This window comes from Mauremys mutica, chromosome 1, assembly GCF_020497125.1.
Source record: "Mauremys mutica isolate MM-2020 ecotype Southern chromosome 1, ASM2049712v1, whole genome shotgun sequence".
Lineage (NCBI taxonomy): Eukaryota > Metazoa > Chordata > Testudines > Geoemydidae > Mauremys > Mauremys mutica.
In genome coordinates this window covers 286,767,142-286,783,823 of record NC_059072.1, presented here as the reverse complement: position 1 = coordinate 286,783,823, position 16,682 = coordinate 286,767,142, and the positions used below count along the sequence as shown (strand labels likewise).

At 41.6% G+C, this 16,682-nt stretch overlaps 1 protein-coding gene across 7 annotated transcripts in view; it reads left to right on the top strand.

The window, feature by feature from the left end:
- The window catches only part of PIBF1 (progesterone immunomodulatory binding factor 1), a 186,256-nt gene that overhangs the window by 7,792 nt on the left and 161,782 nt on the right, over window positions 1–16,682 (top strand). For all 7 annotated transcript variants that reach the window (XM_045011564.1, XM_045011573.1, XM_045011581.1 and 4 more), the window contains 4 exons: window positions 264–462; window positions 5,873–5,992; window positions 10,332–10,465; window positions 13,098–13,206. In XM_045011564.1, the coding sequence (XP_044867499.1) occupies window positions 264–462; window positions 5,873–5,992; window positions 10,332–10,465; window positions 13,098–13,206 (562 nt within the window). The remainder of the gene's footprint in view (window positions 1–263; window positions 463–5,872; window positions 5,993–10,331; window positions 10,466–13,097; window positions 13,207–16,682) is intronic.

The following is a 16,682-nucleotide window of genomic DNA, read 5'->3' as shown; positions in this document are numbered from 1 at the left end:
CACAGCCAGGTCGCTAAAAGCAAGGTAATGTAGACGGAGCCTTACTTTCTTACAGTTTGTGTTTGAAAGGCAATATGCTTGTGCAATCTTAATTCTAGTTAACAAAGATTTTTTTGTTTGTTTTTTGTAGGATTAAATTAATTGTGAACTCTTGTTCTTAGCTGTAAAATTAGGATAATAATTATTTGCCTACCTCTAGTATTTTGAGGATTGATTAGTTACTTTAGACATGTTTATCATAATTTTCTGATATATTTATGTAGAAAACATCAAGAGCTAATGAAACAGGAAATGGAAACCATTTTAATGAGGCAAAAACAACTAGAAGAAACAAATCATCAGTTAAGGGAGCGGGCTGGAGATATCCGTCGCAGCTTGCGTGACTTGGAATTGACAGAAGATTATTATGATAAATTGAAATCTCTTCCTGAAGATGAGCTTTCTATCCCTGAATATGTTTCTGTGAGTACTTTGTGTTCTATACTGCTATTCAGAATATAAATTATCATGGTTTAGTAACCTGTTTGTAAAGGTTTTAATGAGTACCTTGATCTTTCTGACTCAGTGTACCTGTGAAGAAAGAGAGAAGCCTTTAAAACTCAGGTTGTTCCACCCCCACTCCCACCTTTTCCTAATATAATTCAGTCATTAAAAGTGGCATCCAAGTGGAAAGAAGAAGCCTTTAAAACCCAATCTTTAATGCTTAGTAGGTTGAAATGACAAAAACAAGAAGTGGATGAGATTTGTTTTACTTGTATGATAGGCAGCAGGGAGGTGGCAAAGGAAGGAACAGGGTGAGCATATGAGTTTGAAACACACAAATTTCCTGGAACAACAATCCATCTTCTTGTTCAGTTATTCTGCCCTGTTAGAATCTAAACGGTGCAGAGATGAAGGATTTTCCTTGGATCCGTAAGAACATAAGAACTATGGAACTCTGCCAGAGGATGTTGTGAAGGCCAAAACTATAACAGGGTTAAAAAAAGAATTAGATAAGTTCCTGGAGGATAGGTCCATCAATGGCTATTAGCCAAGAGGGGCAGGGATGGAACACCATGCTCAGTGTCCCTAGCCTTTGTTTGCCAGAGGCTCAGAATGGATGACAGGGGATGTATCATTGATGATTGCCCATTCTGTTCATTCCCTCTGAAGCCCCTGGCATTGGCCACAGTCAGAAGGCAGGATACTGGGCTAAATGGACCATTGGTCTGACCCAGTATGGCCGTTCTTATGATATAGTCCTTCATCAGTAAATTTTCTATACCAGGCTTACAGCAGAAAGTATCTTTTAGTTAAGTTTATTCTATCTAGATTTTGAACTAAAGGATATCACAAGTTTAAATTCTAGTATTTTATAGGTTAATATAGATAGCAGACATTAGCTCAGGGGTTCTCAAACTGGTGGTCAGGGTCACATGGTGGTTACATGGGGGGTCATGAGCTATCAGCTCTGTGGGGCTGACAGCTCCCATTAAATTACCCCCCACCCCCATTTTTAATGTATAAGGGGGGGGGGTTCATGCTTAGGGGCTTGCTGTGTGAAAGGGGTCACCAATACAAATAGTCTGAAAACCACTGCTTTAGCTAGTAAGTTGAATGTTTTGTTTTGGTTAGTGTTAACATTTTTTCCACAAGGTGGTGCTACAGTGATATTTTGCTGTTGCACAGAGCATGTAACCAACATTTTAAATTTTCAAATACACCTCTACCTGAATATAACGCTGTCCTTGGGAGCCAAAAAATCTTACCGTGTTATAGGTGAAACCACGTTATATCGAACTTGCTTTGATCCACCGGCGTGTGCAGCCCCGCCCCCCTGGAGCACTGCTTTACCGCGTTATATCTGAATTAGTGTTATACCGGGTCACATTATATCGAGGTAGAGGTGTAGTTCTAAAAGAATTCAGGAACTTTACAATTATGTGCTCTCCTTACTATAGGTTCTACAGGTCAGGCAAGTCCTATTTATTCATGACATTGCATAGAAGTTTCTAATGTTTTCTAAAGGTAATAGACACCTGTTGTGGATCAAGTACAGATAGGACAGAAGTACCAGCAGAGCTGTATTTCCAGACACATAATGTCAACAAGGAGAAAAAACCCCATAAACCTTAAATTACATTTTTCTTCTGAAAAGTGTCTATGTATAAATTACATCGGTGTGCTCAAAAATTTGTGTGTACTGAGTATTATGTGCTTGCTTTAGTGACTAAAATATAAATTTTGCTATTCTTGTCATCTCCGCATACTTCTGTTTCTTATGCACAGTCAACAAAATTATTTCCTCACTTTCACCTGTGAAATCTCATTGTCTTCAGTGTGTTTGCACAGAACTTGAATAAACTAAGGGTAGAACTTGTCATGTAGAATTTTTATTATATGAACAGGAAAAATGCAGTCTTAACTGGCATCCCACAGCTTGTGGCAGCTTGAGTTTCTAGGACTGCAGCTAGTGAAACCATCTTTATACTTGTAAAATGAGGAAATTTAATGTAGAAGGAACTGAAACACAGTAAATGTGGAACCCCACAATACTGTATTAGTTTTTTCAGAGACTAACTGAAGTTTAAGAGAATCTTGTAGCTTTTCCAACACAGAGACTAGCCTGGACATTCAGAATTTTATGTTGGCTTTCCCCTGCCCTAACCCTGCAAAATAAATTTTGGAAAGTAGTATATAAATGCCGGGGACATCGAGAAACACAGACTTTCAGCCCAATGGTTAGTGTACTCACACAGGGTGTGGGAGACAGCTGGTTCAAGTCCCCCTCTGCCTGATGAGGAGAAGAGATTTGAACAGTGTTCTGCTTCCTGTCACATGAGTTCCCTAATGACTGGGCTATGGAATATTCTGATGTGAGGCTCCCTCAGTCTCTCCATTTTGGATAGATAAATAAATAAATACACGTTGGAGCAGGGGGACTAATCCTGAGTTTCCCACCTCCCAGGTGAGTGCCCTTTCTACCAGTCTAAAGTCATTCTCTCACACTCTCCCTCAATGATTAAGTAGTTATTCAGAGTGGAACAGTTTCAAGAGTAGCGATTAAGGGAGCCTCACATGAGAAGATCTCATAACCCAGTGGTTAGCGCACTCACCTGAGAAGTGGCAGACTCTTGTTCAAATCCGTTTTCCTCATCAGCAGGGGCTGGCCTGAACCACATCCTGGGTGAGTACCCTAACCACTAGGCTAAAAGTTAAGAGGGAGTGCCTCCTCCTTTTCCTCTTGTTACATGTGGAGCGAGACTGCCTCTGAGCATGCCCACTGGATTGAGTCCTACATGCAAGTTAGGTGTTCTTCGGCTTATCTTCCCCCAGTTTGTGACTTGCTTTGGGGCTTAGGCAGCCGGCCACCTGAAGCGAGACTGCAATGTGCATGCCTAAAGGCAGAAACATTGGTACCTACGGAACTTTTTTTGCAAAAATTTAGGCACCAAACAAGTTTAGGCACCTGTGGGGTTAGGAGGCATTTGAGCAGGAATTTTGTGAATATCAGTAGCTGCCTAAGGCTTTGTCTACACTATGCAGCTTTTAGCGACATGGCTGAGTCTCGGATTTAGGTGCCAAACTGGCAGTTAAGTGCCTGAGTTCCTTTTTGGATTTAGCCTTGTTTACCTTCATGAGGTAAAAGGAATATAATAAATACATGTGACTTGACCTAAGGAGGCTAGTTCTAGTCTGCAGCAGGTCTCTAGAATGGCTCTAATGACACGATATGTACCAGCAGCAAAGAGTCTTGTGGCACCTTATAGACTAATAGACGTTTTGGAGCATGAGCTTTCGTGGGTGAATACCCACTTCGTCGGATGTATGTCCATATGTACCATCACATGGAGGACTTAAATAAAAATACAGGCATGTTTTAATCCCCACTTGTTTGTTGATAATTAGACATAATTCCGAAGTTGGACTTGCTTAAAAAAAAAAAAACTATTCACAGATTTTATATATATTCACATATAAAAACTGTGTGTGTATGCATAATATATAAAGAATTTCAGGACTTCGAAGGTGATAGATGAAATGATCTGTTTCAAAGCATTCAAAATGTAGGGAAGAAATAAAGTTTGACTGAAGGTGGATAGTTAAATAACCTTGATGCCAACCTGTGTGTGGGCATGTACATGTATGGTGTGCCACTGCATAAGCAAATAGTGCATTCCACCATTCTCTGTATTTAATTTGTAGCTTTTACAAACCACATAGTTACAATCCCAGGAGTATTGATATAGAAAAACAGATATATTTATATATAGTTATATATTGATATATACACATACACACAGATTTGTGCATTTTTTAAAATATATTTTGGATGATTTTTAAAAGGCCTAGTTGACTTAGGCTAAAGCCCTTTCACTAAGCCCTTTCACTAAGCCCTTTCACCTGCTATAAGAAATCTTTGAAAATAAATTTTATAACGGGATCACTGGTAAGGCCATTTACCATAGAAGCGGGTGTTTGTCTAATTACACCCTGTAGTTTGTATTCTATCTTGTACCTGTTATAAATGAGAAGCTGGAAAAAAGAGATCTCATCACGATGATTGGAAAAATTACTTATAAATGCTTGACAATGCTCATTCTAAAGTAGAGACCATTGGAATTCTTATTTCTTTGGAAGCTGAATTTCCCTTTTTCTTTCTTTTCTCAAATTTAAATAGGTAAGCATCAACATTTTGGAAGTCAATATTTTACTTTGGAGTTTCTTTCAATAAACATCCCAGTGACTGGTCGCCCTCCTCTTTCTTTCTCTCACACTTGCTGCAGAAGGAAATGGAGGATAATTCATATCCCATCTGTATCTACAAAGTAGTGCTTTTAGCAGTGTTGGCGATTATGTGTGACTGACAAGGATTATGATTTTGATCCTCATTGGCTTCACCTGGCATGATGAATAAAAATATTTCTGTTCAGAAATGGTGAAGGGAGAAGGGATAATGTTGATTTTAAACTTGGTGAGATAATTTTTAGAAGAATATCTGAGGATCATGAGCCACATCAACTGCCTTATGTTAGTTGCGTGTTTAATGGTTGAATGAACATAAAATGGAGTAAGAGAAGCTGCTATTGTGGTACTCTACTCTGTTGCATCTACACCTCTACCCCCGATATAATGCTGTCCTTGGGAGCGAAAAAATCTTACCGTGTTATAGGTGAAACCGTGTTATATCGAACTTGCTTTGATCTGCCAGAGTGCGCAACCCCGCCCCCCTGGAGCACTGCTTTATTGCGTTATATTCAAATTCGTGTTATATCAGGTCGCGTTATATCGGGGTAGAGGTGTAATTAGTATGAATGCTTAGTGTGGAAAGAATAAAAACAAGGAACAAAAAATTGAGTCTGAAAGACATTGAATGCAAACAGTGACCATGTCGACAATGCGATCAATGCAGCAGCATTGATTTAGTGGGCCTGGTGATCATACGCTAAGTTGATGGGAGAGTACTCTCTCATTGAAGTCTGTACTCCACGTCCCCCGAGAGGCGAAAGCTATGTCAACAGGAGAGCGTCTCCCGTCGATATAGGTTGACTTAAAGTGGTGTCTACACTGTGCTACACTGTAACTGAAGTTACAGTGACTTCAGTTACATAACTTATGTAACTAAAATAGCATAACTTAGATTGACTTACAGCATTAGTGTAGATCAGCCCAGTGTAATAGAGTAGTACATGTAAAAAGTTGTGTAGTAAGTAATGTATGCGTTAATAGAAAGTATTAACTTTTCTGTAAAACAAATATGAGATTTTTAAGTTAGTGGCATAAAGTGTTTTAATTGTTCTCTTACTAGAATTTATTTGCGTTTTTTGCTAATTTCGAGGGCGTTTTAATATCTGCATTTTTGAGGAGTGACAGTGTTGTTTTTCTTTTCTAGATTCGATTCTATGAAGTAGTGCATCCATTAAGAAAAGAAGTAAATGAACTACAGACGAAAAAAGACAGCCTATCCGAAGACCTAAGTTATCACAAGTCGCAGTTGAAGTGTGTGATGGAGGTTTGTATGCTTTAGTAACCCAGCTATGAAAATGAGTAGAAAAATAACCCTGTTCTGTCAAATGGGTACATTTCCATTCCAGATATCTTTCAGATCAGGTAAGAGACTAGAGGTTTAATAGTGGGGCATTAATTTCTTTAATACTTGCAAAGCATCTGTTTTCTCACAATTTTAATTTGCTTAATATTTGTACTAATAATGAAAAATTTGTATCTCTGTCATCGGGTGCATATTTAATAAAAATTTAGAAAACTTTGACAGATATTGTTTGGAAACACATCTGCTGTACTGTCACATTTACCTCTTTTTTTTTTTTTTTTTTTAATTTCCTTGATTTTATTCTTTCCCTATTTTTATTTATTGCTAAAGACTTGAAAATAGGATTGCGGTGCTTTGATGTTCACCTGCTCTTGCTATTTGTTCCTCCACTGAAATAATAATCTTTATGATCTCAAACTGGACCCATAGCAATTAATTGTGATGCCACAAATAAAAGACTGACTACAATTAAGGAATAAGTTATTCAAATTTACTTTAAATCATGTTGGCCTTCTTCTAGTAAAGAAGGGGAAGAGACACAAAAAAAGCAGAAATGTCTTTTTTTTCCCCCAAAGTATATTGAAACATTGGCTGCGCTCAATATCATAAAATTTCTTTTTAAAGAATACATCTAAGATTTACACTGTTGTGCACAAAGTTGGAATTAAGATAATTGCATCGCCGTAGTTAAGGTTGCGACAACACATTTTCTTTTCCAAATCCTTGATAATAGTTGCTTAGGCTGACTCATTTTACCATTCCCCCCTGAAACTTTTCATGGCTGGCTCAGCCTTTAAGTGTGTATTTTGGGAAAATTAAAGCACTGTATGTTCTTGAGTTATCACAATGTCTTATTTTATTTTAGAAATGGACATTAAAATGGCTTTTGTACTTGGCTAACTTGTAAATGATTGATTTTAAAATTTCAGACGTGAACCAGTGTTTTTTTTTACCTTGTTTAAAGAAATTTGTGTTTTAAATTACACTAAAGAGATTGGAAAATAACAATGTATTGTGCATGCACAGCATTTCTCTACCCCCTCTTACTTCACCTTCCCCTCCCCTTCAGAAAATGCAACCGCCTGCTTTTCTCCTTAAAGAACATCCATCACCGTGTACTTAATACATTCCCATTCAAATAATTATAGGTGTAGGTACCTAAATGTAGTAGTGTTTTAAAATACCCTTGAGACAAGGGAGAGACTAAAACTTTTATAATGATATCCAATTAAGGGCCTTATCCAGTGAAATGCTGAACACCCTGATCTCACTCCTTTGACTTAATTCTATTTCGTTAGTGAATGTTTAACTTAAAACAAAAGTGAAATAATGCTTTTCTTGATCATTTAGTATTGCTTCCATAGTTTAACTTTCTCCTGTCTTTAGATACTATACCTATGCAAATGAAAAATGTCTCTTAAGGTTCTGCTGTCTGTAAAATATTTTCTCTCCTAGTTTAACTAGGCACATTATAAACCAGCAGTTCAATCTTCGTTTAAATTATGGAGGAAATTTAGCAGTTACGGAATTGGAGTTAATTTCATACATTTAACCTCAGTCATGATCTGTATGAATCATACTGTTTCAGTCCAAGGCCTGACTTGAACAGACACTGCCACTTATGGGGGAAAATTCAACTGTGAATTAAATGTTGCCATAAAGGGATAAGAATGATAAAGTTAAAAGTTTAAGTTGTATCCCCCTGTTACTTAGTTTTTCCTTTCCTACATCCTTATACTCATTTTATGTGCAGTAAATGCCAGATAGGTTCAGATTTCACAATCTCTTGTTTTCTGACCACCTTAAGTCTGACCTGAATATACATCACCCATGAATTTGGAATTTACATCCCTTTTCAGGTCTAAGAGTGATGGTTTTATGATAGAGACAAATGTTAGCTGGATAAGAGGTGTGACAACCAAACATGTTATATACTGCTATAGACTAGGGACCGAATGGCAGGGCAGCAGTTCTGCAGAACCAGTTACAGTGGACGAAAAGCTGAATATGAGTCAACAGTGTGCCTTTGTTGCCAAGAAGGCTAATGGCATTTTGGGTTGTATAAGTAGGGGCATTTCCAGCAGATCGAGGGATGTGATCATTCCCCTCTATTCAGCACTGGTGAGGCCTCATTTGGAGTACTGTGTCCAGTTTTGGGCCCCACACTACAAGAAGGATGTGGATAAATTGGAGGGAGTTCAGCGGAGGGCAACAAAAATGATTAGAGGGCTGGAGCACATGACTTATGAGGAGAGGCTGAGGGAACTGAGATTGTTTAGCCTGCAGAAGAGAAGAATGAGGGGGGATTTGATAGCTGCTTTCAACTACCTGAAAGGGGGTTCCAAAGAGGATGGATCTAGACTGTTCTGAGTGGTAGAAGATGACAGAACAAGGAGTAATGGTCTCAAGTTGCAGTGGAGGAGGTTTAGGTTGGACATTAGGAAAAACTTTTTCACTAGTAGGGTGGTGAAGCACTGGAATGGGTTACCTAGGGAGGTGATTGAATCTCCTTCCTTAGAGGTTTCTAAGGTCAGGCTTGACAAAGCCCTGGCTGGGATGATTTAGTTGGGTTTGGTCCTGCTTTGAGCAGGGGGTTGGACTAGATGACCTCCTGAGGTCCCTTCCAACCCTGAGATTCTATGATTCTATGTTTTGTTTGTGCTGGAATCATAATTTGAAAGTTCTTCACCAATATGTTAACCCATTCTGCTACTTAGCAATAAATCAGGGGTTGGCAGCCTCTGGCACGCAGCTCGCCAGGGTAAGTACTCTGGTGGGCCGGGCCAGTTTGTTTACCTGCTGCGTCGGCAGGTTCGGCCTATCGCACCTCCCACTGGCCATGGTTCACTGTCCCAGGTCAATGGGGGCGGCGGAAAGTGGCACGGAGGAGGGATGTGCTGGCCACGGCTTCCCGACGCCCCCATTGTCCTGGGGCGGTGAACCATGGCCAGTGGGAGCTGCAATCGTCTGAACCTGCCGACGTGCCAGATAAACAAACTGGTCCAGTCTGCCAGGGTACTTACCCTGGTGAGCCGTGTGCCAGAGGTTGCCGACCCCTGCAATAAATTATCCCTTTTTTTTTTTAATACAGTTAAAATTCTGAAAGGTAATCCAATTTCAGAAGAATGCTACTAAAAATGGGATATGTTACAATAACTGCAGTAATATTAAAACAGATGTAATCAGTTTAAGCTTATCTTCTTAGATTTGTTTTCCCCTCACCACATGGTGGCAGCATCTATCTATTGACTGACCATGCCAGGGATTTGAAATCTATTGTTTTTCCTTTTATGCCAGTAATTAGAAAGCAGCATCCTGTCTATGTTGAATCAGGAATGTTGTATTTTACTGCCTGTACCCACATCACCATATTTAAATTGTAAGGCAGCTTGCTGGTGAGATTGAATGCTAAATAAGTTAAATATTGACAGGACAAAAGATCAAACAGTGGAATGTCACAAGAAAAAGGATTTCCCCCTGAGCAACTCTGATATGGCTAGCTATAAGTATTGAATGTTCTTAGGTTTGGTAGCTGTCTATAATTAAGGTTAGATAATAATCTGAAGCATGTATTCTGTATGCATGCTTTCCTATAAATGAAGCAAGTTCCACAAAAACATGTTATGAATCGTGATATAATGCAATAGGTGGCTTAATGAAGCTAGGGCTGACATGCACTATTTGATTCATGGAAACATTTAGGATCTACATATTGAGCTTCAGGCAAGACGTTTAAGATTAATTTAGTGATCTGCTGACTATCAATGTGTTACCATATATCATATTCTAAAATGCTAAGAAAAAACAAGATCAGGAAAAATGCAGAATGAATATTGACAAAAGGATTAAGAGGAATAAAGGCTCTTAGAAATACCATTCAGGAAGTTATGCTTTAGGCAGACCAAGTTATTGGAGTGAAATGTAATGGCCTGTGATACACAGGAGGTCAGACTAGATGATTTAAAGGTCCCTCTGACTTTAAACGCTATGAATCTACAAAACCTACCAGAGAAGAATGTGAGTGAGAAAGTAGCCACGTTAATCAACTAATTAAAATAAGAAGAGGAAAAAAGTAGGTCAAATATATATAGCTCAATATTTCTTGACAGTGAAAGATCTATTAGGTTGTGATGTAGTCTGCCAAGAGAAGAGGTGGAAGCCCCATCATTCAGACACGCAAAGCTAGACTACACATAATGCAACAAGTCTTTTTTGTTTTTATTCTCACAGTTACCACATCATTAAGTCAAGAAAATATCAATGGAGCTTTGATTATTTTAAAACGTGTTTTTACTTACAGAGCTATGAAGATGAGCGAAGAAGTCGTTCAGAGCTAGAAGTTAGATGTCAACGTTTGACACTGGAGCTAGCAGATACCAAACAAATGATTCAGCAAGGTGACTACAGGCAGGAGAACTATGATAAAGTAAAACGGTCAGTGCATCTCCAGAGTACTATGCTCAGTGATATTAATAGAAAATTATGTCAATATTTTTGTTAATGTGAACTCCATTTTGTTTTTTGACTCGTGCCTGCTCACAAATATTTGTGGATAAATTATTCCTCAACTTGATAAGTAAATTATTCAGCTTATGTTGATGTCTGATTCCGCAAGAAACACTGAACAACATTTTCAAACCTGGTTGCCTGAAGCTAGGTGCCTGAAGTTGAAGTGACCTGATTTTTTCAGGAGCGCTAAGCAATCCATTCCCAGTGACGAAAAGAGCTGCAGATGCTGAATGTTTTGGAAAATTAGACTGCTTAAACAGAAATGGTTTGTTTATTCAAGTGTTCTGACTTTTCCAAAATATTCAGCATGTGCAGCTCTTGTCATCTTCATTGGGATCTAGGGTTGCCTGGCCCTCCCTGTAAAAATCGGTCTGCTTCTACTCAGGTACCTAAATATGATTTTTTTAGGAGCCTAGCTTTAGGCATCTGGGTTAGAAAATTTTGGCCCATGATTCTTTCCTATTTATTGAAGAACATGATAGAACCCTTCATAATTTCCTTTAATTAATATAGTTAGTGTTGCATAGCATACTGGGTTCGTTTTATTTGCATTTCAGCTAAACAAATATTAATATTAGTTTAATAAAATACAGCTGTGTCCCAGAATGCATCACAGAGTTAAGTAATAAAGGGCTTTGTGCTCCCCTTCATGCTGCGAGAGGGAGAGATGCCCGCAAAGCAATGCAAAGGGGCAGGCCTGGGGATCCACAGATTTGGAAACAGAGTTCCCCTGTGGGTTCCAGTGTGAGCACAGATTTAAAAGGTTCTTTGTGAAGGGATTCTTATAGTTACCTCAGGAAGCTATTTTTTCCCTTATCTCTAAAATGTAACTACTGGTGTTTGTTTATTTTATGCTGTGAGTGCCTATCCTGTAAATTACAATTGCAAAATAATGCAAAAATATATGTATTTCAGCCCAGCCCACAGATGAGCTTTGCTGTGTCCAGAAGGTTAATAAATCTGGCCTCTGGCAGATCACTGGGGGGGCTTAAGTTCCAACACTGAGGACTCCATACAGAAAAAACAACTTGCCATCAACCCCCCCTCTTGTCTTGTTTACATTGAGCAAGATCAGGCACCTCTGCTAATCTTAAGTGTGGCAATATGTCATTGAGAGAGTTGATCTTTCCAATAGCCAGGTCTTGAACCATTTGTGGCTTAAAAGTTAAAAATAAGCAGTTTGCAGTCTACCTGAAAGTTCATTGGAAACCAATATATATCATGGATCACTGATCTAATGTGCTTCCAATATGCAACTCCATTTAATAAGCAAGTCACATCATTTTTCACTAGCTTCAGCTTCTGAAAAAGTTTAAGTGTTGATCTATGCAGAGTACATTATAGCAATCTAATCTCAAGGTGACAAAGGTGTAAATAATTGTGGCAAAGTTTCAGTTATCTTGCTAAGTGCAGATGGTAAAGAAAAGCACTCTTGGGCCTGGGTACTCCCCGGGAATCCAGGAGTAGCACATGATCTAACTGTGTGTCCACATTGAACATCAGTTTTACAAAGTGGTCACACTCCCTCGGAGTTTTGCCAAGTCTTCTGGCTCCTTACCCTATTTGCCAACATTATGTCAGTCTTGTTTGGGTTACATTACAGTTGGCTAGTTTTATCCCAGCCCCAAGCTAGCACTGAATAACTTGTTCCACTGCTCTGACTGGGTCAGATAGTATAGAGATGTAGACCTGGAGAATCATAGGCATGCTGAATTTATTATAACCCACTAACTTTCCCAGCAATATCATACATATGTTGAACAAGAGGATGATCTAGCTCAGGGATCGGCAGCCTTTGGCACGCAGCAAATCCCTTGGCCTGTGCCGCTTCCTGCAGCCCCCATTGGCCTGGAGCGGTGAACTGCGGCCAGTGGGAGCCGTGATTGGCCGAATCTCTGGATGCGGCAGGTAAACAAACTGGCTCAGCCTGCCAGGGTGCTTACCCTGGCGAGCTGTGTGCCAAAGGTTGCTGATCCCTGATATAGCTCCATGTACCACTTTAGAAGAGTGAACCTTCAAGACAGAGGAACAATTATTCACAACAATCCTTTGGGTTCTCTCAGAAAGATGGGGATGAAGTCACTCAAGCATTTTCATTCACTCCTGCAACTGTCTGCAAAAGAGTCAACCAAATGTCGTGGTCAGTATTATCAAAGTCTTTTGACAGATTTAAAGAATAGGCATAGACACTTTATTATTGTCCATTGTTAAAGGGAGACAGTAATATGGCTCAAAGTTAAATTTGAGAAATACAAAAGCAGAGTGAGAAGAGAAATCTAGTGTAGACCAGCTAGATATGTTTTCAGATGAGAAATATGAAAATAGTTGAAAGTTGAATAGTAATAAGGTGAAATGGCACAAGAAAGCGGTTCCAGATAACAGGAAATGAAGAAGTGAAGGATTTGCACTAATAGTGGCTACATTGAATGAAGGGAAAGAGATGCTATTGTTAGATGAACACAGAGGATGGATGAAATTAAAGAGAGACATGAGGTTTGAGGACTTATTTTCATTTCATTGAATGAATTTCATAATATTCTGCTTTTGTTTTTAATAGTGAACGAGATGCATTTGAACATGAATTGTCAGAGCTCAGAAGAAAATATGAAATATTAGAAGTGTCGCACAAAGCACAAGCCAAAGAAAGAAATGACTTATCAAAAGAGGTAAACTTGTATTTCTTTGAGTGATTGTCTGCATGGATTCTATTTCTGGTGTGTGAGTAGGATTATTTTTAAAAGCAGTGTCCATTGGGCCCACACCTGCACACTATGTACTGTGATGGAGCAAGGCCGGATGGCTACAGGAAAGTACTGAGGAACAGGTACGTTAGCCCCAGGCTAAGCAAATCCCTAGTACCATGGGAACCAAAATGGCAGTTGCTCCAGGATAATCAAGGCACCTGGGGCCAATTAAGAACTTTCTAGAAGGCACAGTAGAGAGCTACAATGATTAGAGCATCTGCAGCCAATCAGGGCAGGCTAATCAAGGCACCTGGGAACAATTAAGAACTTTCTAGAAGGCACCGGAGAGAGCTACATTGATTGGAGCACCTGCAGCCAATCAGGGCAGGCTAATCAGGGCACCTGGTATAAAAAGGGGAGCTCACTCCAGTCAAGGAGGAGGAGCCAGAGGAAGGAAGTGCGTATGAGGAGCTGGGAGCCAGAGACACAGGGAGCTGAGAACTGAGAGGGTGTGCTACTGGAGGATTGAGGAAACACCATACAATCAGGCAGTATCAGACACCAGGAGGATCCTATGGTGAGGATAAAGAAGGTGTTTGAAGGAGGCTATGGGGAAGTAGCCGAGGGAGCTGTAGCGGTCAAGCAGCGGTTACAAGTAGCACTATAGAGACTGCTGCAATTCACAGGGCCCTGGGCTGGAACCCGGAGTAGAGGGCGGGCCCGGGTTCCCCCCAAGCCTCGCTACTCCTAATCAGACATAGGAGGAGTTGATCCAGACTGTGGGTTTCATCCAAGGGGAAGACCACTGAGGGGAGGAAATCCGCCAATAAGCGCAGGACCTACTAGAGGAGAGGAGGTACTTTGCCACAACTGGTGTCAGGAGTGGGATCTTTGGTGTGCACAGTGCGGCGGAAGAAGGAGGGTGATTTAAAAACACACCAAAAAAAAAGGGGGGGGGTTTACAATTTGTTACCACAGTGGATGATGTAGTACGGGCACTGATACAAGCCATGGCGGCCCAGCAGGAGGTTACCTATGATGAGATGATCACGTTGGTAGATAGACTCATGACAGCCAGAGAATTGACCCAACTACGCAAGGAAAGCCCCTTCCGTAGCAAACCCCCAACCCCAACCCAGGAAGGAGGGACAGCCAAACTCCTGGGGAGTCCTAGGTGGAGGAAGAGGGGGGCTGAAAACCCACAGAGACTCCAGAAGGAAGGGATTGGCCTGAGTGGAGGGAACCCCGGGACTAAACCCCCTAGTCCACATGATGGGAGACTGACTAGAAACAGTTATAGATGTTATGCATATGGGGAGTGGGGACACATAGCAGCACGGTGTCCCAGCACCGAAGAACCTATGCAATGCAACTTGGGGGATTGGGAGGTCGCGTGCTCCCTTATCCACCTTGCGGGCGTTGCATTAGCCCCACATAACTACACCAGGCCAGTGAAGATAAATGGAACAGAGACTACAGCAGTAGTGGACTCAGGGAGTGCTATCACCCTTATATCGGGTAAGCTGGTAAAAAGTAGCCAGCTGCTACAAGCCAAACGTGTAGCAGTGACATGTGTGCATGGGGCCATGAGCCAATACCCCACCATCCCAGTGGAGATAGAGGTTCAGGGGAACCCCATTGAGGTGACAGTGGGCGTTGTTCCTAAACTCCCATATCCTGTAGTTATTGGGAGAGACTATCCAGGGTTTGATAATTTACTTCCCCCTGAGAGGCTGCAGGGAAGTGGAGACCCTGTTGGCAGCGACTCATCATTGGGGGAATGTCAACCTCCCATGTTTTCTGAGTTTTCTCAAGATCTATTCTCAGCCCCCCCAAAAGGCCCAGAAGACAAAAAAAAGAAAGGAAGGCCGCGAAGGCTTTGGGAACCCAGATCCTGACCCAGGGCCAGAAGACTGCGCTAGTAGGCAGAAGGGCACGAGCAGCCAACAGAGAAACTACCAACACGGAAGGTGAGCCAGAGGCTGGCCCCAGCCATGATGGCGACAGGCCATTGGAAGAAGCAGAAGCCGGCCCCTGGGAGCTCAGGCAGGGTAGTCCTGGGAGAGAGACATTCGGACGGGACCAGGCAGAGGACCCCAGATATGATAATGTCAGGAAAGAGGTGGCAGAGATAGATGGGATAGCAGTGGAAGGGAAGGTCCGAGGTCCAGTACCTTACTTTATAGTGAAGAAAGATCTCCTGTACCGTGTGGTGCAAATGCAGGAGCAGGAGATACATCAACTTCTGGTGCCCCGAAAACATCAAAAAGCCATATTGAGCCTCGCCCACAGTCACCTGTTTGGAGGACACTTAGGGGTAGAGAAAACCCAGGCCAGGATCCTGCGGAGGTTCTTCTGGCCAGGAGTACATGAAGATGTCAGGCGATACTGCACCTCTTGTCCAGAGTGTCAGCTACTTAGCCCTCGCCCACACTTACGGGCCCCTTTGATACCTCTTCCAATAATAGAGGTACCATTTGAACGCATAGCCATGGATCTGATTGGGCCCCTAGAGAAGACAGCTCGGGGCCACCAACATGTGCTGGTTGTACTAGACTATGCAACCCGATACCCGGAAGCTGTCCCCCTACGCAATACAGCTTCCAAGACAATAGCTAAGGAGCTAGCACAGATATTTTCCCGGGTTGGGCTACCCAAGGAGATGCTGACTGATCAAGGGACACCTTTCGTGTCTAAGTTGATGAAAGATCTCTGTTCGTTGCTCCATGTACAAGCCCTACGGACCTCTGTATACCACCCACAAACAGACGGCCTTGTGGAAAGGTTCAATAGGACCCTCAAGGCCATAATCAGAAAAGTGGTGAGCCGGGATGGGAAAGACTGGGATACCCTATTGCCTTACCTCATGTTTGCCATCCGGGAAGTTCCACAAGCCTCCACAGGCTTCTCTCCATTCGAACTACTATATGGGCGCCACCCCCGAGGCATATTGGATATAGCCAGAGAAGCCTGGGAAGAGGAGCCAAATCCCGGAAGGAACATAGTTGAGCACGTACTACAGATGAGGGATCGGATAGACCAAGTTACACCCATTGTACGAGAACACTTGGAAAAAGCACAGGAGACCCAACGGACCCATTATAACCACCAAGCAAAGCTTCGACGGTTCCAACCAGGGGATCGAGTAATGGTCCTTGTGCCCACAGCAGAAAGCAAGCTGTTGGCCCAGTGGCAGGGACCCTATGAAGTGATTGAAGCCGTGGGAGAGGTAAACTATAAGGTACGGCAGCCAGGCCGCAGGAAACCGGAGCAAATTTACCACATCAATCTTCTAAAACTGTGGCATGATCGAGAGGCATGCTTAGTCACCCGGGAGACTCTTGCCCAGGAGGATAACGTACATGATCAAGTGAAGATATCACCCGACTTGACGCCAATCCAAAAGATCGAGGCAGCTGACATGATTAATCGTAACCGAGATGTATTCTCTACAAAAC